At 50.4% G+C, this 24,504-nt stretch overlaps 1 protein-coding gene across 2 annotated transcripts; it reads left to right on the top strand.

The window, feature by feature from the left end:
- Positions 1 to 100: 100 nt before the first annotated feature.
- Positions 101 to 18,182, top strand: LOC116899320 (NADH-cytochrome b5 reductase-like). 2 transcript variants are annotated; one of them, XM_032901002.1, is made up of 7 exons: positions 101 to 160; positions 1,707 to 1,977; positions 3,863 to 4,011; positions 6,779 to 6,866; positions 10,147 to 10,251; positions 13,253 to 13,456; positions 16,497 to 18,182. In XM_032901002.1, exons 2-7 carry the CDS (start codon positions 1,780 to 1,782, stop codon positions 16,698 to 16,700), a joined length of 948 nt encoding a protein of 315 aa, XP_032756893.1. In that variant the 5' UTR covers positions 101 to 160; positions 1,707 to 1,779; the 3' UTR covers positions 16,701 to 18,182. The 2 variants fall into 2 exon arrangements, with proteins under 2 accessions (XP_032756893.1, XP_032756882.1); XM_032900991.1 differs by lacking the exon at positions 16,497 to 18,182 and having other exon boundaries at positions 135 to 164; positions 13,253 to 13,621.
- Positions 18,183 to 24,504: the final 6,322 nt, after the last annotated feature.

Here is a 24,504-nt window from a genome sequence, read left to right as displayed (position 1 = left end):
GCAGTGGCTCATTTTGCGATTGACAGACACTTCACCCAATCACAAATAAAAATCCTTGCTTTGTCCCCGCCCCTCAGGCAGTTCCCATCCTTATAGATGGAACCTGCAAAGCGCTCTTTGCTTGGGGTTTCTGAAGTACCCCACTTGAGGAGACTTGCTGGTAGGTAGGTGAGCGTGGTGGTGGTGCTTGCGTCCGTAGCGGAGGAGTGTAGGGACCTCAAACTTGTACTTTGGACGTCTTTGACCATTAGGCATTTAGTATTTGAGAGGGCCCAGTCTCCTCGCTGTAAAATTAGGAGTTAAAATGTCTTAGCAGGTTCGACCCCTAGTGAGTTCTGGAACTATCGTCCTCTCCACCCTTCTCACTGTTGCCCTCGCTCTCCTGGCTGCGGCTTCCCAGAGCCTGCTAGTGACCCCGGTTACCTCTACGCCACCTCGGCAACTGGCAGGCACTGCGGCTCAGCACAGCGCCGAAAGCGAGTTACTTTTGCTCTTCTGAGATTTCTGATTCCTGAAGGGGACCAGAGCCGGGAATTGCTCCTTCGCTCAGCACTAACTTCTGGCAGGCTCACGGTAGGGGTCGGGGTGGGTATTGTGCTAAGTACCAGGGTGGACGTGTAGAGCATAGGTTGAGGGACCACCCAGTGAGTACATGAGTGTACGACTTGAACGGTGGCAACACACACATGCTTCTTGTCCATGTCCTTAAGGTCTTTCCTCTTGTTTGACCACTGTCAAAGTTGCTGTTTTTATTTTGTTTAGTGACTGTCCTGTGAGCTCTCCCTGACTTCTAGAGCAGTTGCGTGACTCACAGTTCATGTTTAACAAATGGATACATACTAGAATAAAGCAAGTGCTTGGTGATGACAAGTGCAACTATTGGGAAGGTCTCTGACAGGAGTTGACCTTTCAACCAAGGCCTGAAGAGTAGGGATAGGCGTCCAGGTCGAGGCTGCAACAGGGATTGTGCCTCCCAGATAGGAAAGAATCATGTCTTTAAAACTGAGATTGATATGGCCAACTTGTCTACCAATTTCCAAAGTAACTGAGACAATAGGACTATTTAACCCCCATGAAGGCGAAAAGGCAGCGGACAATATGACCAACTCTCAGACTGTACAGCAATTTACAGTTAACAAAGCATTTTCATTTGTCTGATTTTAATACACCCCCTCCCCAAACCCTAAGAGTAATTGGCGTAAAGAGAGACATCATTCACTCATGTATCTGATACAGTGCATGCTGTAAAGATGGATTGATGTAGCACCATGCCAGGTCTTAACAAGGACAGGGACTGTGTCCTGTGCACGTCTCTTGCCTTCCAGCTCCTAACCCTGTGCCTAGCTCCCAGTGAACACTCACCAGTCAGTGGGAGCTTCCCGTATGCCGGGTGTTTGGCAGAATACAGAAAGAGTAAGACACAACTTCATTCTCCCTGGTTCCCCAGCTTCAGAAACATACTGAAGCTTCTTGCACAGTGGAAAAGTTCTTCTGAATCCAAATCCCTTCTCTGCTAAGATTTACTTCACACACACACACACACACACACACACACACACACACACACACACACACACACCCACCCAATAATTATAAGTGTTTCCTGTGTGACAGCCTCTGGTTAAGCCATCTCTATCCCTATAGACTACCTATAGAAAGTGTGAGAGAGATAACAGGGTATAACTGCCATGTTTTCCTTCTCCCAGGCAGACAGCAAAGAGGAGCCTGGCCTATTTCACCACCACCCCACACCCCCATATTGCCCAAGCCCGGCTGACAATGGCTGAGAGGGAGGATGACCATGCTGAGGCTTGGCTGCAGTTGAAGCCTGTGGAGCCCTTGCCCTCCCAGTGCTGTGGCAGTGGCTGCTCGCCCTGTGTGTTTGACCTCTATTACCGAGACCTGGAAAGATGGGAAACAGCCCAAGCCAAAAATGACATGAGCCTGCTGAGTGGGAAGCAGCCACCTGAGAGCCAGGTGAGGAGCCCAGAGTGGCAACATCTATCCGGCCCTGCCCTGCCCTGCCCAGGCCCCTGCTATGGGATGCCTTCCTTGACTAGACAGTGGAGAGAAAGAAGTCCTTATAATGGAAGCAGGTAGACCCAAGGAGCAAGGTCCAGACCTAAACTCAACCTATTAGCTATGTGGATGTAGTCTAAGTCCCTTAACCTCTTGGTGCCTTTATTTCCCAAATTGTAAAATGGACTGAGTTATCTGTAATGTTTAACACTGAACCTAATAATTATTTCACCCAACATTCAATACCCATTGAATACCTGTCGTACCCCAGGCACTATTAAGCCACTGAGGATTGTGAGTGAGCAAACTAACTTGGTATTATACAGACAAGTACATAAGGAGTGTTGCTGTTACTCTGGAGCTTAAGGACTTTCTCTTCCCATTCTAACTCCTTCACAGTACTCATGTGTTCAGTATACAGTGGCTCTGTAATCACCTGTGATAACAGAAAATTAAGTGATAGTACAAAATGTGGCAAGTCTTACAAAACAGCTTTTTTTTTTCTCTTTGGATTTTCAAGATAGGCTTTCTCTGCGTAGCCCTGGCTATCCTGGAACTCCCCTCTGTAGACTAGGCTGGCCTCAGACTCAGAAATCCACGTGCCTCTGCCTTCTGAGTGCTGGGATTAAAGGCATGCGCCACCACTCCCTGGTCAAAGCAGCATACTTCAATCTAATAATTTTATCTTTTAATGTAATAAAGTAATAATAATATACTAATTTCTCTAGTAATTTCCACTTTTGAAATTCATATACAAAACGGAGCGCAGTGGCGAATTCTTTTAATCCCAGCACTTAAAAGCTAGAGGTAGGAGAATCAAGGATTCAAAGCCAACCTTGGCCAGCTAGGATCAGGTCAGTCTGAGTTACATGAGACCCTGCCTCAGAGAGAGAGAGAGAGAGAGAGAGAGAGAAAGTGGTGATGGAGAAGAGGCAGACTACTCAGGCCATGCTCACCTGCTGCAGCCTTTCTCTGTCTACCCTCACAGCTCCTGTGCTGTCTGTCAGATGTCAGGTAGACACCACAGTGTGACTGTCTGTGACTCTGTACTTCTCGCTTCCTCAAAGGAAGTTTACCGAATACCCTAATCAGAGCACAGGTTAACTGAAGGGTTGAACCTTTCTCCCTTCTCCTACCTCCAGGGAGTCAGACAGCCTGACTGCCAGTATGTACTATGGGCTGCTCATCAGCTACATGACCTTGGACCTCCTTTTTCTCTCTGAAGCCTGTAAAAGGAACACCCACTTAGCTTCAGGAGCCTGAACTTTCTTTGGAACTCCTGCCATATTATGTCTTGGGTGTTAATAAATCTGTTCCCAGAAAGACAGTCTACCCCAGCATTCCTCTTGAAATCCAAAACTTAAGACCTTTCAGGCCTCCGTCTCCCCATATGTGATATGAGGATATTAGATTGGACCATCTCTGAGGCTTCATCAGTTTTTTAGATCTGGAACTTAATAGATCTGAAGGATGAGTGCTGTTTTGTATAGAGCATACGGTTTGAACAATAAAGACCTTGAGGTAGGTAGGCAGTGACAGGTGGCCTTGGGAGGAGGAGGAATGAACGTCTAAGGTCTGTTCTGTGGCAAATAAAATGAAGCTTGTAGTTGTCCACTGCTCCCTTGAACGTAGGCTAAGGAGCCTGCGCTTGTTCCGGCAGCTGCGGGGAGCTACAGAAAGCTTACAAGAAGAGTAAACTCCATGTACTATGCTGTACATCAAGGGGAAGCAAGGGCCAACTTCTGTCACATCAGGAGATGGCTCTCATCAAAATCAGAGAAAGTAGCAAGGATGTGTGTCCCTTGGGTCTGACCTCTAGAGGTCAAATCTTTTCCTGTTATAGGGCTGTTCTACCAAGCTGAGTCCAGAGACTTTCCTGGCCTTCCACATCAGCACCATGGAGAAGGTCACCAAGGACACCTATCTTGTCCGGTTTACACTACCTGGGAACTGTCACCTCGGCCTGCTTCCTGGGCAGCACCTCATCCTACGGTACATTCAGGTAGTGGGAGGACCAATGTCTGCTGCCCTGCTTTACCACTGACCAGCTGAGTAGCTGGGGGGAGCTTACTTGACCTATTTTAAGCCCTTCTTCAGGATGGACGTAGCAGCATAAGACTCAGGGTCCTCGGTGTGGAACTCAGTAATGTTTTTGTGATATATGATACACCAGCACTTTGATAGCACTTACTAGCCAAGCCATAGTTCTGTCTGCTCACATTCCTAAACTCATTTAACAATCATGAAATCCCCAGAGGATGCTAAAGTCAGAGAGTTTCAGGAACTTGCTCACACAGGAAGTATTGGATCAGGATTTGAAAACAAGCAGTCTGTCTTCGGAGCCAGTGTAATTAGCATCTGATGACAGAAAGGACACTAAGAGTAAAGAACCTGAACATATAAAAGGAGGAGGCAAGAAAATTAGAAGTCTAGGGTCAGCCTTAGCTACATCTCAAGTTTGAGGCTATCCTGGGCTCTATATCTTATCTCAAAAACAGCAGTGATACAAAAGAGGAAACAAGCAAGCAAACAAAAAAGTTTCCCAGTCTCACACAGCTACCAAGTCATGGGATCCAGATCCTGGCCTAGATAGCCTGGCCACTGAACTGCATTAGTGTCCTTTCCTCTGAGAAGAGTCCTTTGAACTTCCTTCTGACCTGCGCATCCCTAGCCTGAACCATCCCCACCTTTCCTGGGAAAGCATCTTTCAGGTGGGCAGTTGTGGCTTTGTGAGGCTCTGCAGAGAGGTCAGTACTGCAAACATGGATCTGGGCAATATCGTCACATACCCAGACAGCATTCAGGAGTGTATTGTATGTGGGAAGAAAAATGGGCATAGAGCTGAACCCCAAGAATGCTGGAGCTTATGAGGTTTGCAAGAAGAGAAGGAACCAGCAAACAGACCACAACAAAACAAAACAAACCCAAAAACCTACAAGGCGTGGCCCAAAGACAAGGCAGGAGGGCACTAGAAAGAGCTTACTGCTGGTCAGACTGGCCACTTGCCTCCAGTGGTCTGGCCTGTGGCCTGACTGGCAATCCTTGAAGTTCCATATTCCAGCTGTCAGGAGAAGCCGCTCTGCAGCTCTCCATCCATAAAGTGGAGTGGCCAGGACACCCTGCTTCTAGGCTGGCTGCCCTCCATCCTCTCTACCATCCAGTGACCATGTCACTCAGTAAGACATATTCTGGTGCTCCTCATTGCTCCCATGGCATGGTTGCCCAAGCTTCTTTCCTCCCAGGTCCTCCTTTCCCTACTTCACATGTGCCCCTCCCTGTCAGCCTCAAAATCCTACTACAAGTTTCCAACTTGCCTGCATTGTCCAGCCCGGGCTGTTCCCTCTGCCTGGAGTTCCTCTGCTAAAGTTACTTCCTTTCCTGGGCTCACCTGTCAGTGGCCTGCTCCAGCCTCAATCCTGACAGCAGCAGACTTCTGAGTTCACAGGCGAGCATGCTCCCTCCCTCTGAGACTCGGCTTTGCCTGCTGCAGGAAGTGGTGTCCTGCTCTCCGCTTCTGAGCCATGTTCTGCTCTCGGTATCTGCACATATTTCATTAGCTTTCCTCACGTTCTGTCTAGTGTCCCTGCATTTGGCGAATTTGGACAGGGCTTTCAGTCTTCCTAGACACCAGAGCTGAATGTCGTGCACAAGAGAAAGGAATTCTCGGCTGTGCCAGGGAGCTGTCGGGATTTTTGTTGTTGTTTGGGTGTGGGGTTTGAGTTTGGTTTTTATTTTGTTTGTTTTTACACGGTTGTTATGTACTTCAGGCCACCCTCAAACTCCTATTTTTCGGCCTCAGCCTCACAAGTGCTGGGGCTACAGGGTGCACCACCACACTTAACTGCCTAAGATATTTTGAGGAGCAGAACCCAACTTAGATTTGGAGCCATGGCCAGATGCCAGCTGTGCGAGGGCTTTCCTTCTCTTAACACTGCATTCTGCATTTAAAAAAGATTATTTATTTTTATTTTATGTGTGTGCATGTGTGCTTGAGGGTTTGTATATGCGTTGTATGTGTAGTGCCCATGGAGGTCAAAAGAAGGTATCAGATCCCCTGCAACTAGAATTACAGGCAGTTGAAGCCACCCAATACGGGTGCTGGGAACCAAACCAAGGCCCTCTGCAAGAGCAGTGAGTGCTCTTAACCCCTGAGTCATTCTCCAGCCCTGGGCTGTTATTTTAAATGAAGTTATGTATATAATGTGCCTGATACACAGCAGGTATCACACCTCATAGCACTTACCAGGACTCAGGACTGTGCTCTGACCCCAACATTGGTAACATCGTAAAAACAATCAATACCTTGGCAAGGCTTTGGCCTCGGGCCCTTGGAGGACTCTTCCAGTTCTCACGCCTGCTGCTCTCCGGTAATGTTCCATAAGCTGCTAGCAGCTGCTTTCACCTGTTTTATTTTGTAGCGGAGAAGGAAACCACAGTAATGTCCCACAAACTGCTCAGAGCATCAGTGTGCTCTTTGATGTACTATTCTGTCTAATTCAAGTGAAGTCACACAACCAGGACCTGAATGGTGAGCCCTACGTTACAGGAGGTGCTGCTGAGAGATTAAGTAGTGTGCACAGGTCTCACAAGTAGGTGGGCAGTGGTGAGCTCACTGCTCTCCCTTCTGCTGTTCTTTATCTGTCCCTCCGCGAGGACCTCTGGGAATGACTGAAACCTACCCTTCATGTCCATTAACCTGTCAGGGGAGGTGCCCATTAAATGGCTGACTACCTGACTTCTGTGCACCTCTCCTTTCCAGAGGTGTAGTAGATGACTTAGAAATTCAGAGAGCCTACACTCCCATCAGCCCTGCCACTGCACAAGGATACTTTGACGTCTTAATCAAGGTGAGTCAATTCTCGTTGAAGATTCTGTAAGGTGCTATGGACTTTTTCCCTCTCTGACTTGCCTGAGGTATTAGTTGTCATGAGAATGGGCTGACTTGAAGGAACAATAGTTTATGAGGGGATCTCTTCCTTCTCTTCTAAGGAGGTTGCTGTTATGCCCAGAGGGCATGCTATTGGGAGATTTTAGGAAATCCTATACCTTATCATCTTTTATGTGCTGGTGGAAAGAGAGTATTGAGTTGAGAAGTGGAGAGAAGTCCCTGCACCTGTGTGTGCTGGCACAGGGGTCCAGCCTGACCTGGAGGGACCCAGGATAAGTGATCATCAGATCAATACAGTACAGTATGATGCTAGTCATGAGAGTGGAGACCCGGCCCAGTACAGGGCAGCTGTAAACAAGGAACTCAGGCCCGGCTTCCTGGGAGGTGCTGTATGTTTGAGGGCTGAGAAACAGGAAAAGTATGAGGAGAAGGCTCAGAGACCTGGGAGCGGCACAGCAGAAGGGGCATGAACTGGGAAAGGCTTTCGTCCTGGCACAGAAGGCAGCAGGGTGCCAGAGAAAGCCGGGCATGAAGACCGTGCAGACAGGACTACCCTGACACCCACTCTGGGAGGTTAGTCTTGAGGAGTGAGAACTGACGGTGGTAAGGAATGAATGCCATTCTAGGCTGAGAGTACTGATAGCCAGACTTCGGGAAGGCTTCTGGGAACTGTGTTCAGTCCAGGTGGTGGAGCAGAGGATGCCTGTGGGGCAGCTGGGCCACTGGAAGAGTTGGCAGGAAGGAGTGGAGTGGGTTGGATACAGAATACCTTGGACACTCAAGATTGTGGACCTGCTGACCCACCGATGTTTGACTTCCAGCAAGTGAAGCTTTGTGTGTGCCAACCTGCTGTAGCTCTGCTAGGCCCAGACAGCCTCTTGTCGTCACAGCACCATGCTGTCAACTACAAAGTTCATGCTCTAGAACAATTGAATTAGCAAACAAAACCCCAAACAAAAACACGGATAATGCTCTAAAATCAGTTTCAGTTTTGTGTCAGACCAGCTGTCCTTAGCTGATTGTGGCCATAGGCCACAGGTCTGACATGCCTGCAAGTGAGAACATTTCCCTCATGCAGTCCTAAGGAGCATCAGTAGCCTCCTTACAAGGCTGTGTCATGATCTCATTTACTGGTCAGCAGGCTGAGGCCGGGAGGACCCAAGGTGGGAGGTGGAGGAAGGAGTCCTGAGGGGGAGCAAACCCCTGATTCCGAGGCCTAGAGCTGACTTGGGCTCCTGCTTTCTTGCCTGCCTGTGAGCCTGAATGTTTATTCCTTCCCACATAAGCCTGGACAAGCTCCCTTCTGCACGCTACTGTTTGTCTGGGAGATTCCACAAATCCTCTCCAAATGGCCTGCTTCCCTGCGCTGCTTGTCTAGGGCGCTTCTGCTGAGAGGATAAGCCCAGAGACAGCTCTCCAGAGCAGCTGGATCCCTCCCAGCTGCAAGGCTGATTTGCTCCTTCAGAGCAGTATCTCATTATCCCTAAGCCACTGGATGGAAAGAGCTAGAAATGTCTTTGCAAATTGGGAAGGCAGTGGGAATTTGTGGGTTGACTTTCCCATGAGGAAACTAAGGAGGGCTCTGTTTTCAGTACCTGCTAGGCAGTGGTTACACTGCTTGTAACTGTTGTCATTTCAACTCATGACCTCAAGAAAACCATATTATCCCCACTTTACCAATGAAGAAACTGAAGCTTAAAGGCCTCTTGGGTGGTAGGACAAAAGCTGTCTTAGTATTTCTTGAGCCTTTGCTCCAAACCAGGCTCTCCGAGGCAGAAGAATCTCCCCCCCCCCTTTGGTGCTGTCTAGGGCTGCTAGGGCCATAGCTAGGGTTTTTGTTTTGTTTTGTTTTTGTTTTGTCTTGTGTTTATGGACAGTGGTGAGCCACCATGTAGGTGCAAGGAATTGAACCCAGGTCCTCTGGAGGAGGAACCAGAGCTCTTAACAGCTGAGCCACTTCTCTAGTCCCCATAGCTTTACTTTCCCCCAAATTGGGCCCAGAAACCAAGATATGCCCACACACAGCTTCCAGTAAAAACTCTCCCTCCTCATCTCCCAGGTGAGCCGAGACTTCCTGCACCTTGTGCAGATAGTGTCGGAGGTAGTTGTGGACACTCAAAGGCAGGTCTGACACCAAAATCTGTCCTTCAAGCTTTGGACCATCCCAAACACCCTTCCAGTTTTGTGTCTCAGTGTTCCTGACTCTACCCCTCCATGGCTGTCGGTTCTTCCCAGGAAAAGACCTGGGCTCTATGCCTTTGCCCAGGCAGCCTCAAATCCAAGAGTCTTTGCATGTCTCCCCACCCTGGGAATCCAGTTTTGCCCAAACTCCAAGAAGCCAGCCTTATTTCACTCCATGGGCTCATGGTTTCTCCTCAAGGAGTGGGAAGCTGTCTGTACTGTGTGAATGTCTGAGATGTGTATGTACATCCCTCCTCTACTGTGAGCCCACCAGAGGAAGCCTGAGTGCATAAATTAATTGATGGGAATATTTAGTGCTGAATGTTCATGGTTCAGGCACTGGATGTCTTCACAATGTTTCAGATTCAACTGTGTGTTCTACTCCAGCATGGTGCTCAGAACAGTGCAGGTAGATAGTGTAGACAGTGAAGGCAGTGTAGACAGCTCACCTACTTAGTAGTCATCCCACCAGGAGGTGGTGTAGAATGAGCCAGACACTGGAAACAGTCCAGTGTTCAAATCTACTTGGCTTTAGCCTGCCTAGGATTGCAGAATTACAAGTTTATTGCTGACATTTCAGAACTGGGAAGGTTTTCAGTAAAAAATGGATCTCCTCTATCTCCTGGAAGACTTCTGAGATCTGGCAACATCTGCCCCACAAGTTACAGACTGGCACCTGAGAAATAGCTTCCCTCTTAGAAGGAACATCCATCCCTTTTAAACAGACAATGTCTTTTCTCACACTGCACGCTCGTTGCCTTTAGTCACTAACCCGTTCTTTGTTGGGCTACACTCCCTGCATGGCCTCCTCAGGCATTTCAGTGTGCGACCTCTCTGAAGGTTGGTAGGTCCATTGGAGTCTCGTCTCAGCCTTACCATCCTCCTGTGTGTCTAGATGCCAGTGTGGGTGATAGCTCCAGTATGGGGGGTACAGAAGAAGGCAAGGTGAGAGTCCTCAGGAGGCACCGAGCATGCAGAAGGAGCTTCAAGCATTAGTTAGGGAGGTTTGTGCTGTGGCGAATGTCTATCCACTGACCGTTCCCTGTGTTTGCTTCAAGTGCTACGAGACTGGGCTGATGTCCCGGTATGTGGAGTCCTGGAGACCAGGAGACACAGCTTTCTGGCGAGGGCCTTTCGGAAGCTTCTTATATGAACCAAAAAAGGTCAGTGCCAGCACCTTCAGTCCTGAGGAGCTTCCACGAGTCACTGTGCTGTTCTTCCAACATTTAAACCCAGCCCCCAGAGTGATGTGAGGCTGAAACAAGGCTTAGACAAGATAGATGGGCCCTAATAAACACACTGTCCCCTTTACTCCAAAACTGTTGATGGCTGCCGTGCCTCAGAAGATCAGGTTTGAGGACCTAGAGCTCAGGATCCTGATGCCCTCTGACTCTTAGATGCTGTTCCGATTGCATCTTCACCTCGGGAAGCTGAGCACAGCCCACACTCACTTCTAGACTGAAGGCTCTTGCCTCGTCTCCACAGCACGCTTGCTTTGCCCACCTTTCCCAGAAAGAACTGGTCATTTCTCATCGCTGCCTCATTCCTGGGAAGAAGTCCAGTCGTGTGTATCGAGAGTCTTGAGAATCCTTTGACCCAGTAATTCCATTTCTGGAAGTCTATTACACAGAAAACAAAACAGAACAGAACAAGACAAAACCCAAATGCTGCTTTCTGTGCATGTGTGAGTAGATTTTTACTTATAATAACAAAAGACAAGAGACAACTGAGTACCCCACAAAGAGAACAGTTACAGGTACTTGATAGAACGTTCTCCTAGATTTTAAAGTTATGTTGTTAATGATGCCCTGTGCCTATGCTATGAGAGCAAGTGACAAGTGCTAAGTACAAAGCAATGTACACCCAGTAGGGAAACTAACTTAAAATGCACAGAAAAGAATATGAAGTGTGTGAAATATTAGCAGGTTTGGGGGGGTTGTGGGCAATTTTTATTTTTTTCATTATGCTTTCCAAATTATCTGGAATAAACACCTATTACCTTTATAATTAGGAAAACAAAGCCAAAACCAAAACAAGCAGAAAAGAATGAATCATGCTTGCCTTGCCATTCTTCTTGTTTAATTTAAAAATAGCTTTTATTGTATTTTCCCCTTATTATAAATGCAAAACATTCTCACTAACAAGAAAAAAAAATCACCAGAGACAGACAAAAGGAAGAAACCCAAATGCACCTGGAAGCCATCTCCCCAGGATGCCAGGCTCACTTCCAAACCCTCTGCCACATATGGGCATATGTACACACACACACACACACACACACACACACACACACACACACACACACACACACACACACACGCTTATATGAACATCATCATACCATCCCTGTCGGGACTGGGATGTAGCTCAGTATAGAACACTTTCCTAGCACCGGTGAGGCCCTGGGCTCCATCCCAGTAGAGTTATACCCACATACATACATACATACATACATACATACATACATACATACATACATACAGGTGGATATGCTATCACTCTCCAGCAATGTTCCGGAACTATCCAAGCTCAACTCTGCACTGTGCCCCCCCATTCAGTGTCCCTGCCCTTAAGAACAGGGTGTGGATGTTTCTTTTCCTGGCTTGGAGCAGATGGTCTTCTGACCATTTGCCCCATAAGGGGGCCTCCCAGTGCCTGTGACCTGTTTCCTTGGGACATCAGGGCTTTTGTTTCTCACCTAGATCCAGCAGCAAGGACCTCCCACATTCAGATGGCCACCAGAGCTTTGCCAGAGTCTGCTTTGCTCCTAGAGAAAGCTCAGGATCCCACCCCTCTTTCCAGGCCTGCTCTGTAGTTGTCTAATTATGCACAGATGTTAAATCAATCATACAAATGTCTGTCTCTGCTGTCACAGCACAAACAGACACTAGTGTCTGTCCAGGAGGAGACAGGCACATTATTGTCGGGGTTTGAGGGAGGCACAGGCACTGGGATAGGAGATGAAGAGCCCAGCCCAGCTCAGGGAAAGCTTCCTAGGACACAACCTGAGCAAGAATGAGAGAAAGGGAGGCACCCCTGAGCAAAGGCCTGGAGGCTGCAGGGACCACTGTTGCAGAACAAGGTGACCCAGCCCAGTGTCTCAGGCCTAATAAGGGGGAGGACTGAAATGGATTAGACCCTGACTCCACACCCGGCCTGTCTTCAGGGCAGTTCTGAGCTATTTCAGGAAAACGCTCATCATTGTTCCCCACCAGTGAAGAAATTAAGGTTCAGATTAGGAAAATAGCTTGCCCAGATCACAGTTGATATCTATATACAGATGTCTAATCTCTGGAATGAAAGGGTGAATATTTCAGTGTGGGTCAGGCATTAAGCTTTAAGAAACTGACCTTGAGAGCAGGGTGGGAGTGACTCACTCTAACCCAGCACTTGAGAGGCAGAGGCAAGCCTGGTCTATAGAGAGTTCCAGGTTAGACAGGATTACACACACCCACACACACAGAGACACAGACGGGCGGACGGACAGACAGACAGACTTTGAAAAGGCTTGCCCTGTTTTTTAAGGAACCTAGAGACGGGAATGGGTTTACTGAGGAGGGGTTGATGGTACTGTTCTCTTGGGCAGAAACTTACCTTACAGTGCCATGCTAGGCAGATGTATTCATTACTTCCTTTACTTCAGAGAGGCTCAGAGTTCTCGGCTGGGGTCCTGAGACCTTTGTAGAGCTCTGCAGAGTGGAGGAGGCAGGCTAGAGAGCAGGCTGGGATGGAGTTGGGAGGGGCCAGGCTTCGGTGGGAGAGGAAGTGACTTTGGGAGGTAGTTGAGTTCCTTGCCAGCTGTAAGCAGAGTCCTTGTAGAGAAATGTTAAGAGAAGGTTGGGGCTTTGCTCTCTGGGAGCCTCAGAGTCGCATGAGCTGCGTTCCGCAGGCTTTACCTGCTGTTCGTAATTCAGGTGCCTTCATGCACCAGGGGAAGAGCATGGCAGAGACGGGTGGTACACTTGAGAGATGCATTGCTGCCCAGCTTAGGCAAGACCAAGAGCAGACCCCTGTGGATGGTGTGAGACCCGCGCCATCCACTGTGCTCTCCGTCCTGCTCTCTAGTACGGTGAGACCCGCGCCATCCACTGTGCTCTACATCCTGCTCTCTAGATAGTGTGAGACTCACACGCCATCCACTGTGCTCTCCGTCCTGCTCTCTAGTACGGTGAGCTCCTCATACTGGCAGCCGGCACAGGCCTGGCCCCTATGGTGCCTATCGTGCAGAGCATCACAGACAATGAAGACGATGAGACCTTTGTCACCTTGGTCGGCTGCTTCAAGACCTTCGAGGACATCTACCTGAAGACTTTCTTCCAGGAACAGGCCAGGTTCTGGAACGTTCGAACCTTCTTTGTCCTCAGTCAGGTGAGCCCAGGGTGGGGGCCTATCCCCTAACAAGCTGCATTCCCTTTGTGCTGTCCTGAGGACTGGCTGCAGCCTGTCCACCCTGTGCTATATTAATAACCCCAGGTGCTCTGTCTGGAGTGTAGGCATCACCAGGTCCATCATACAAGGAGGAAGCCGGTTGACAGAGGTCCCAGTCTGAGGGGCCCCATATGCCCCACATTCCTAAGCTCCACCCTCAGCTGTGTCCCAACCATCCCCTGGGTCACTCGTGTGGAGTTAGAGCAGCAGCAGTCCTCTTCACATCTTTGTGGCTAAGAATGTGGGCTCACATACTCGCCATGGTACCTAACATGAGGCTAGGCCCAGAGTAGGGGTTCCATTGAGACTGACTAGGCAGTGCCTCAGTAAGGGCCGTGCCATCTTCACCTGTTCCTCCACACAGCTGTGGAACAGCTACTGTCAGACTCAGTGGGCTGAAAGTTCTCTAGCTGGAAGCCACGCATGTCCTGCTCTCTGTGTCCACATTGCCCCAACTCTCGCTATAGCCTGGCGTTTCTTAGGCCAGGCATCCCGTTACTATTGTCTGTCTGCTTTCTAGAGGGTCTAATCTCACTGCTTCCTGTTTCCCTGGGTCGGGTTCCCTGCTGCCCCTTCCCTGTTTCCTATTACTTGAGGGTCAGCCTTATATACTGCAGATACTCCCTCCTCAATTTCCTTTTTGACAAAATTCTGGAAAATCTCTGACAGCTTCTGAGATCCTCAACCTTATGGCTGGGTCCAGGAAACTGGATTGCCGTCCCCTCCAGAGCTTTGTAGATGCAGTCTACAGACCTGTCCACAGATGGGAAGCTCTTTGAGAGGGCCTGTTTGGTGAACATTAGCCACAGCAGGAAGTGACCAAGGCAGGCATAAAACAGAAGGCTGGTGTGTAGCAGAGGGGACAAGGGAAGGCCACACGCCCTGCAAAAGCCTGGGCCAGGAAGGGGAATGACACAGGCACCTGGCGGACTCACCCTGGCTGCTGCCTCTTTCCCTCCGTCCTCACCACATGAGAGATGCCAGGGCCACAAGTGAGGGTGAGGTACCCTCTGCCCAAGGGACACTCACCTGTCTGCAGGGACAGCTGTCACGGCTGTCTGTCTTAGTCGCCTTCTGTCGCTGGTAAAGAGCATGGCCAGAAGCAGCCTGGGGAAGAAAGGGATTGCGCCAAGCCTTCATCTGTATCTGCACTGAAAGTCATGGCAGAAACTCAAACCTGAACACAGGAAGCAGCAGAGTCCATGAAGGAATGCTTCTTCCTGGCTTGTTCACTTTACTTCCTTTTAGAGTCTGCCACCCTTCCACATCAGGCATCAATTAAGAAAATGAGCTGGCATGATGGCGCACACCTTTAATCCCAGCACCTGAGAGGCTGCAGCAGTCAGAGCTCTATGAGTTTGAGGTCAGCCTGGTCTACATAGTGAGTTCTAGGCCAGCCAAAGCTATACATAGTGAGGAGGACCCGAGAGAGAGAGAGAGAGAGAGAGAGAGAGAGAGAGAGAGAGAGAGAGAGAGAGAGAGAGAGAGGGATGAGAATGGGCTCCACAGGCTTGCCTATAGGCCAATTATTTACTCAACTGAGGCTCCTTCTCAGATGACTCCAACTTGTATCAGAGTTGACAAAACTGACCAGGGTGCTGCTTTTCTTTGCGCATGTCTCTGTGTGCCATTCAGAGCACTTCAGTCCCCACCACAGTCTCGTGAGGGTTGTACTGCCGTCCTGTCTCTTTCACAGGTGCGGAACTTAGGTAACAAGGTAACAGCAGCAGAGAGCTGGGTACCAGCCCAGCTGGTCCTGCACAGAGGCCATGTCTTAGTCCATCAGGATAGTACATACACATGCTGGCCAGCGTGGAGGGCAAGCGGGCCAGCGTGGAGGGCAAGCGGGGTCAGGAATGCCACACAAAAGAGGTAGGCCTTGAGCCTGGGCTGGAAAGTTACACGGAAGTTCACTTCTAGCCCTGCCAGGCTTTGATGATGCTGAAGGTCAGGCAGGGGAATGGGCTGGCTGGCTCCACAGCAGGAGTAGGGGTGACTGTGTAGCTCTACTCACCCACATGCATTTGACACACAGGTTGCCCCTTTCCCCACCTGAGCCTGGCAACTCTCCTTCCACTTCCTGCCAGCCCGTCCGCCCATCGTTCTACACTGCCTTGTTCCTAGCCCTTTGCTGGCTCCTACATTCTCAGGGCTTCCCAAGCCCAGTGGCCTGATGACCTTGACAGCTCCCTCTCCTGGCCTGCCCTCCCTAATGCTGTGTCCTGGTGTCACTGGCAAGCTTGCAGGTACCACTGTGCTGTGCTTTTCAGGTGCCAGCCTTTGTCCCTGCTGTCCCCTGCCAGGTGTGCTGTTTCCTTTTCCTTCCCCAGTGCCTGCTCACCTTTCCTGGATCTGCTGATGGGTAGGGAAGTCCATCCTGCAGTCACGGGTCCCTGGGTGCTGCTGGTGCTCCTGCTGTCATAGCACCTACCACCTACCTGCCATTGCTAAAGGGTTCCGCCTCACTGAGGAATAACCAGAGTCGGTGCATCTTAGGGTGCACAATTCGGGTAGGGCCAGTGGAACCAAGAGGTTGGGGAGAACTGGGAAATGGGAAGGAGAGATGGGCCAGTGAGGTCTGCTGTCTCTACCCTCAGGGTTCTACTAGATAGGAGAGTTTGGGGGGAGTGTAGAAAGATCCAGGTCACCAGAGAGTGTTCCTGAACAGCACTAGGGGACCTGGAAGTCATCCAGATTCCTGAAAGTGAGGCTACAAGGCCTGAAAGCACATGGGACACTAGGAGCTCCTGGGCCTCCCCAGAACTGAGTTTTTACTGTGGTCAGCAGGACCATGGTTCTCCATAGCCTAGGCCTTCTTCTCTCAGCTCAGAGACTAGGGACTCACCATGGCAGTGACAGTTGAGTTAGAAGCTTCTTTTGGTGAAGGGTTTCTCCCGTGTCCTGCAGTGACAGAAAAGAGCTGGCTGGGTGAACACCGAGAACCCCCAGGAGTCATCCCTGCTCTCTCTTGCCTTCCCAGGAGGTCTGCCCAGATCAGCTACCCTGGAGCTACCGTGACAAGACCCACTTTGGACGCCTGGGCCAGGAGCTGGTTGATGAACTGGTGGCCCGCTGCCGGAGAAGGCCATTTACATTAGTCTGTGGCTCGCCTGCGTTTACTGAGGACATGGCTAGGTGTTTGCTGTCTGCTGGCCTGACTGAGGACTCCTACTTCCTCTTCTAGCCCTGGCCTTGGACCCTAATCACGGGTACCGAGAGGAGCCCAGACCAGAGTCAGACGACATGGAGTCCAGGCCTGGCCCTGCTGCTGACTTGCCCAGAGGCCTTGGGCAAATGTCATCACCCTTGAAACTTCCTTTCCTGTCTGCTGCATCCTGCTGTGTGGAGGAAGGAAGGCCAGCAGTTATCCTGGGAGCCAGGGAAGGCTGCTCCAAGGTCACCATCAAATGGAGTCCTACTGAGCTCAGGCTGGTGGGAGCTGGACAGGACGAGAGGTGAGGAGCCTCTTGTCCTTCCAGAGGGCTCATCAGTGCTGAGAAAATGACTTGGGGAAAAGCTCAGAGCTCTTGGGAGGACCTTAACTTCTGTGCCTCCTGCGGGGTGAACCTGACTTGCTGAAGGAAGGCCTTGGGTGTATGAGCTGACTGTGTCCTCAGACCACGGCACTGCCCTGCGTCATCTCTGTGTCCGTGACAAGCCTTTCCTGGACCATCTCTGCCGTGACCAGCTTCACGCTCAGTGTCTTTCCTGGCTCAGGAGGCCAGCTCAGAGTCCTTTCCCCACAAAAGAAGAGGAACAGAGGCAAATGCCCCTCCCTCCTGCAGGCAGCCACATAGCCCGTGCCTTCAGCTCTCGGTGCCCTGGCGACGGTTGCTATGGAGATCTAAAGATAGAGCAGGAGTCAGGAGACCTGGGTCCCTCTCCCAGCTCTGCCCACTGAGTGGCTGCTGATCCAGGTCCACCCAGCCCCCACCTCCACCTCCTCTATCCAGCGTGGGGCATGCCCTCTCCAGGGAGCTCACTGCCCCTGGGCATCACACTGACTTAACGAATCCTGCTTTCCACAGCCTGGGCCCCAGTGCATTGCCCAGCACAGGCTGGATCCGGGCAGCCCCAGACTTCTAATGCTCAGCAGTGGAATGTTAGAAGCCGAGAGCCAGGAACCTTCAGGATTAGATGTTTGTAAGTTGTGATCCTCCCTCCATAGCAGACTTCAGATGCCAAAACTCCCTGTCCAGCAGACTCAGTGCACAAACCAGTAAACCAAGCCTCTGAGTGGCTCACCCAAGGTGAGTGCCGAGACAGCCCTGCAAGTTTCCATCTCCCCTCCCCAGTACGCCCACCTGTGATTGTATACCACGCTTTGCAAACTGGGCTCCCCAGGCCGCTAGGGAGCCTTGCCTGGAAGGCAGCAGCAGTAAAGGTGTCTGGAGGGATCCCCAGGGCCCCTAAATCACAGCAGATCTGTTCTTACCTCATCTTCATAGTGGGCATGGGAGAATCTTTGTCACAAAGGACTTTTCTGTCCCACCCTGAAAAATCACAACAAAGAAATCCCTGTTCCCTGCACAGCCGTGGTGCTTGGTGGGTGACGGAAGCTTGCATGCTGCACCTCAGGGCATGGAACCTCTGTCGTGGTTTTACAGGGCATTAGGTGTGACTTCTTGGAACCAAGTGTCGTGAGCAACTTAAAGCTGCATAATCATAGGTCAAAACACTTGATTTTGTTTGGCCCAGGTCTTGAACCTCAGGGTCAATTTTCTCTCGAGTCTCAGGCCTAGCACAGTGCGACAAGACTGAGAGCCAGAGCTCCCAAGCCTGGTCCATGGGCTGGCTCTCCTTGCCCAGCCTGTGACTTGGGGCAAGGCACCTGTCCTCTATCTGAGAACTTCATCAGTGTGCCGTGGTGGGTCGTACCGGTTGTCCTCATGGAGGCTCCTGTGGGACTAGGAGCCCAACTGTCTGAGGAAATAGCATGCTAGGCACAGCCTTTGCACTGGAGAGCTCCAGCCAAGGCTCAAGTTGGCTTGCACAGCTCTGAAAGGGGTGAATATTATAGAAATGGGGTTCACAGTGCTAAGAGAGTGCATGGGGCTTGAGCCTGTAAAAAGCCTGGGTTACTTCCCATCTCCAACGCTAGAAGCTTCAAAAGCAATGCTTTTGCTCATTCCTGGGAGGGCCAGGGAGGGCCCACTTAAGGGGAGGAGCCTATGGCAGTTCCCACATGCCTCTCTCTCTCCCATTAGATATTTGATGCTTAGACGGTAGATTAGGCCACTCAGAGGCAACTGACATCCCCTGTCCTGGGTGGGTTGCCTTCCTCTTTACTTCCCCAAGTGTAGAATCAGGGTAGCCTGGCTACTGGTGGGATTAGTTATTGTGAATATTGGCTAGGACACTGATGTGTATGTAATGCCAAGATGCCAAATGGTCTTCTGTTACCTGGGTACTCGAGAGCTCACAGATAGTGTTTGCTATGCCTGGCAAGGTATAGGTGAGCATAATATAGGACTGATTGGAATTCATGAGGTCATCCCACTTCTCGGATTCGTTCTGCCAGCTAGCCAGTTTCTCGTAATAATGCCTGGCTCTCTGCAGGCTGTGGGTATGGAGTTCGCCCTGGGCACTGCCATTGTGTGGCAGTGCAGTAGCAGAAAGGACACTCAGGATCTGAACATGACCTGAAGGCCTCAGATGACCCACAAAGAGCTCACTTCTCTGTGAGCAAGACAGATTAGCACCCCCAAGTTATCTGCCACTGCCCCTCTATCCAGTCAGGAAGGATAGCCAGATCCTGCCTGGCCTCACCCAGCCACCGTATTCCCAGCACACAGGTGCTCAGCCCCTCCTGGAGGAGGACACCTGAGTCATAGCAGAACTGTGGAGTGCTTTACAGATGGCGGACTCTCCATCTACACGGAGTCACGCCACTGTATTTGCCCCAGGTCAGAGACAGAATCAGCCTCTGAGCCACCAGGATCATGTAAGGGGGCACAATTCCAACATGCGTTAATTGTTTTAACGGTTATATGACACGTGTACACACCTGGAGGTCCATGTAAAGACCTTGTTTCTGTATGGCGTGAGACAACCAAGGCTAAAATCTGTGAAAAAGCAGAATGGGAAGTAAGAGGTTCTCTTTTGTTTGTTCTCTTTGTTTTGTTCGGGTGCTGAGGACTGATTCTAGAGCCTTGTGGGTGCCAAGTTAAAGACGTGCTCCACCACATCTAGTTCCAGTGGAGATCCCAGTAGGATATCAGCCTGCAGTTAAAACGAATGCATCGGTCTGCATGTACCAGCATAGAGTAAACGTTGTTAAAAGTCATAATGGAATAAGCTGCACACAGTAACAGGACAAGGACAGGGCTAGCAAGATCGCTTTGCAGCTAACGGTGCTTGCCGTCAAGCCTGACACCCCAAGTTTGAACCCTAGAACCCACATGGTGAAGGGAGCGAGTCAACTCCCACAAATTGTCCTCTAGTGTATGCACACACGGACCAATAAAAGCAAAAAGATTTGGGGGTTGTACTTGGGAATTATAAAACTACAAATTAATGTTTTCTGTAGAGAGAGCCCAGCTGCAAGCACCGAGCTGACTGATGGAGAAAGATGGCCCTGAGTGGGCGGGGTGGGGAGGGGGTGGGGCCAGAGCTGCTCTTGTGTTACAGAAAAGATTTGAAATGAGCTTCTGGCAAGTCCAGGTGTTGGTTCCTCCTCCCCCCCACCTCTGTTTAAGGTTCTACAATTAGATTGCCAGGTACACACATGTAACCCCAGCACTTAGAAGGCGGAGACAGGAGGATCAGATCAAGATTATTCCTGGCTACATAGGAAGTGTGAGGGTAGCTTGGGGTACTTGGGAGGGTGCCTCAAAAACAGAGCAAAACCAAATGATCCTATGTAGCCAGTCCATATAGGCAGAAACCAGGGGCTTCAGGTGCTCACGGGCGCTCCCTTCTGATAGGCTTGTCCCCACATGCCTCCACACCCTTCAGTAATTCACTGCAGGTCTCTGTGAGCTGCCGTGCCCCAGGCCTTCTAGGTGTGGAAGACACAGCACTGCAGGCAGAGCTGTTCCTGGTCCCCAGACCTGGTAGGGGACCTCGTTCTTCCTCTTTTCCACGTGAACTCAAATCAAAGCGACTTGGCAAACCCCTTGGTGGTGCACTCTTTCTCTCCCCTTTTTAGCCACTTTTAAAATGAAGCAGACCTTGGTTCAAATCTCTTCTTGACTGTGACCCACAAGTAACTTAGCCCCTGTGACGCTCAGTTTGCACATCTCTACAATGGGGACGTAACCATCCCTCAGGTCCTCTGTCTTAGTGAGGATGAGGGAAACGGTTTACACAGCCTGACCTGTATTAGTAGGTCCTCACCACTGAGAGAAAATGGAAGAAAGAGTTAAGAAAGAGTTAAGAGCTTCAGTCCATGGCCAGCTGACTCCACTGCTTGGGGTCTAAGGCCAGGCACAGCACCATAGCAGCTGGTGTGAGAGACAGGAGCTTTCTACCTCCAGGAAAACAGCAGAGAGAAAGGAAGGGGTCAGGATAAGATGTACCCCCCCCCAGAAACACCCCAACACCCCTGCACCCTCCGTGACCTACTTTCTCCAGCTAGGTACTGCTAAAGTGTCTAGCACCTTCCAAAATAGCACTGCACATGGGGATCAGACTTTCAACATATGGGGACAGCATTTCATATTCAAAGCATGACAGGCCAGGTCTACCTCCTACCTTCTCCTCTCCCTGGTGCTCAACTCATGGTGACCTCTGCAAACTGCATTTCTTCCCAAACATCACTGTCGATAATCCTCCGCACGCCCAACAGGATGATGCACTCCCATAGCCTCAGCTACTCAGATGCTGAGGTAAGAGGATCTCGTGAGTCCAGTGTTCAAGACCAGTCTGAGCAACATGGCAAGACTCTCTGAAAATTTCAGAAAACAAACAACAAAAACCCCCCACACCACCACCATCTTAATTCTTTTTCCCTTGTTTTGGGGGATTTTTGATTCCAAATTGCGAGTGATGATTACTTACCTCCCGTGTTTTCATTAACGAGGTAGACAACCGCCACTTAAAGCTACTAATCTGCACATCCCACCAGGCACTGCTCAGGACTGACGTGGTACTGGCCAGAGACAGAGGAGCTCTGTAGCGTGTGTCACCTCCAGACCCTGCATCCTACCCCTTTAGTCGGCATGAACTGTGAAAACTGCTGGCCTTGGCCAGTTGAACACTGTTCTCATAACTGGTACTGACTGGCAGGCTGGGAACTGAGTTTCTTTGTCATACTGTAGTATGGCACTTTCTGAGGGTCCCAGGTCCCCCCACCCTGAAGGGCTCACACTAGATAGATGGCATTCACCAGCACCACACAGCAGGCTGTAGGGCTCACATACAGGGAGGTGACAAAGCTGTCTGCATACAGGTCCCACAGACCCTGGCTGGAGACCACATCACCATGCCCACTGCTCCCAGTGACAGAACGCACTAGCTTATATGGGGTGGGGTGACAGTGTTGACCAGATCCCAGATCTCAGCGCTCAGCATGGTGGCCAGGTTGGCAGGCTGAGTAGGGTGGTAGGCCACACTAACCAGCTTGGAGGGCAGGTGAGCCTGGATTAGCCCCTCCACCTGGGTTCAAGGGAACTTCACCTCTGGTCTGACTGACCACAGGGGCCCCTGAAAGAAGAGGAAGAGAGGCAGGTTGTTTCCTGCAAACAATTAAAACTTGAACCCAATATGTTAGACGTAGACCTCTGAGCTGGAGTGCATGATTTGAACACAGTGGAAAAATGAATGCAGAAGCTGCCCTAGGTCCACCCCACCAAGAGCTCCTGAGCCCACACCCTAGAAGCAATAAAGAGTCCACTGACTTGTTCAACAGCCTATAGGTGTGTGTATGTGTGTGTGTGTATACATGTATATGTGTATATATGTATATATGTGATGTATATATGTGTATATGTATATATGTGTATACACACACACACACACACACACACACACACACACACACACACACACACGGTCTTTCTATGTAGCCCTGGCTGGCCTGAACATGCTGCATAGGCCAGGGTATCCTCACACTCAGATCTGCCTGCCTCTGCCTCCCAAGTGCAGCGTTTATCAGGCCTGGCTGGATGAAGGTTTGAGAATATTATGAGCTAGGCATGGTGGCATGTGTTTTAGTCCCAGCACTGGGGAGGCTGCAGGTCATGGATCTCTGTGAGTCTGAGGCCAGCCTGGTTTACATAGAGAGTTTGAGACTAGCCAGGGCTACATAGTGAGATCCTGTCTCATAAAAATAAAACAGAGGCGAGAAAGATGGCTCACTGGTTAAAATTATTATGCTTGGGGTTGGGGATTTAGCTCAGTGGTAGAGTGCTTGCCTAGCAAGCACAAGGCCCTGGGTTCGGTCCCCAGCTCCGAAAAAAAGAAAAAGAAAAAAAGATTATTATGCTTACAGAGGATCTGAGTTCGATTTCCAGCACCCACATGATGGCTCACAATTCTCTATAACTTCAGTTCCAGGAGATCCAACACCCTCTTCTGACCTCCCTGGGTACCAGGCATTCACATGATAGATAGACAGTCATGCAGACAAAACACCCACACATATAAAATAAAATACAATAAAATGACACTGTTTGGGGCTGGCTCTGCCCTACGGCCAGATGAGCAAGGATTTTGAAGGTGACCTGGGTACATAGACAGCAGTAAAGGGTGATGTGGCCAGCAGGATCCTCTGATCTCACCTGAACTCATGCCAAGTAGCTGCAGGATGTGCTGCAGAACTGCCCCACTAGAGGACAAGGAAGCTGGAGCCTCTGCCCAGCAGCCACCCCCTCACTTGCTGGTCGTGGGCACAGACTCCTCCTCATACTTCTAGCCTTCCTGGGTGGGCTCAGTGTTGGGAGAATGAAGAAGCCCCTGGTTGGAGACACTGGAAGGCAGGAGTCTGCATAGAAACCCTGCAGGTGCCTTGGGTGGACAGTGGTACACGGAGCCCTGGGTGCCCTGACCACCTTGTTTAAGGCTTACTGTTGCTAGAGAACGGGAGAGTCTGTTTGTCACCTATGCCCTGGAGATGTCCACTACCTCCTGGGGGAGCAGCAGCTGCTCTTACAGCAGATGGACAGGGCCTGGTGTTCTGCCCAGTGCACAGCAGACACTCAGTGACCCTGGCGTTCTTCTTTCTTCCCTTTCCTCTCTGGGTCTCAGTTTCCACAGCCAGAAAATGGGGCTGTATTTGCTCCCTACAGTTGCCTGCAGCCACACTGCTGCTCCTCTGCCAGAACTCTGGCCACTGACCTCGCGCTCTCTCGTGCGCCTGCGTGCAGCCAGGAGGCTGAGTGCTTCTGTTCCTTTCTCTGGACTTGCAAGAGGTCCTCCAGCTTCCTTTCTTGATGGAATACTTGCCAAAGGCCTGCTGCTGCCCTGGTGGGTGTGATGAAGGTCCTGACAGAAGGAAGCGCTCAGGGAGGGAGTCTGGAGAGGTCTTGGCCCCTGTCACCTGCAGCATCATTACCCTGAGTCTGTACCCTGGCTCAGACGTCTTGTCAGTTTCCACAACTGAAAATGAGCTGTCTCAGCCCCTTCTCCCAGCGTTGTTTGTTGGGCATCCAGTCTGCACTCCATACTTGAAGTGTGGCAGTAAACATAGGATAAATCTTTGCTCTTCCGTGTCTCTGTGCTGGTGCCTGGACAGGCAATAACCAGGAGTGTCAGCCAGGACAGCGCTGCTCCAAGGATCTTTGGCAATACTGGGAATGCTGGCACCTCCCTCCGTAAGGCAGTGGGGTAGTGTGCATATAGCATGAAACATTGGGCCTAGCACACAGATGGTGTTCAATAAATGCTTGGGAAAGAAATAAAATTGATAAAAAAGAAATGCTCCCTGAATCCATTCCAATCACCAAACAGCGAATAGAAACTGGTGATTCTTCTGTAAGGTTGTTAGGAAAAACCGAACAACTGGAGAGATGGCTCAGCAGTTAAGAGCGCTGGCTGCTCTTCCTGAG

Source organism: Rattus rattus, chromosome 1 (genome assembly GCF_011064425.1).
Source record: "Rattus rattus isolate New Zealand chromosome 1, Rrattus_CSIRO_v1, whole genome shotgun sequence".
NCBI classification, from domain to species: domain Eukaryota; kingdom Metazoa; phylum Chordata; class Mammalia; order Rodentia; family Muridae; genus Rattus; species Rattus rattus.
The sequence above is the reverse complement of the archived record's forward strand: the minus strand, read 5'-3'. Positions and strand labels throughout refer to the sequence as shown.

What these genes read in the sequence shown, in the direction of transcription:
- LOC116899320 (XM_032901002.1), top strand. Translation starts at nt 1,780, where the DNA reads ATGGCTGAGAGGGAGGATGACCATGCTGAGGCTTGGCTGCAGTTGAAG. An exon ending in AGCAGCCACCTGAGAGCCAG is followed by an intron (nt 1,978 to 3,862) that starts GTGAGGAGCCCA and finishes TTCCTGTTATAG; the next exon opens with GGCTGTTCTACCAAGCTGAG. An exon ending in ACTTTGACGTCTTAATCAAG is followed by an intron (nt 6,867 to 10,146) that starts GTGAGTCAATTC and finishes GTTTGCTTCAAG; the next exon opens with TGCTACGAGACTGGGCTGAT.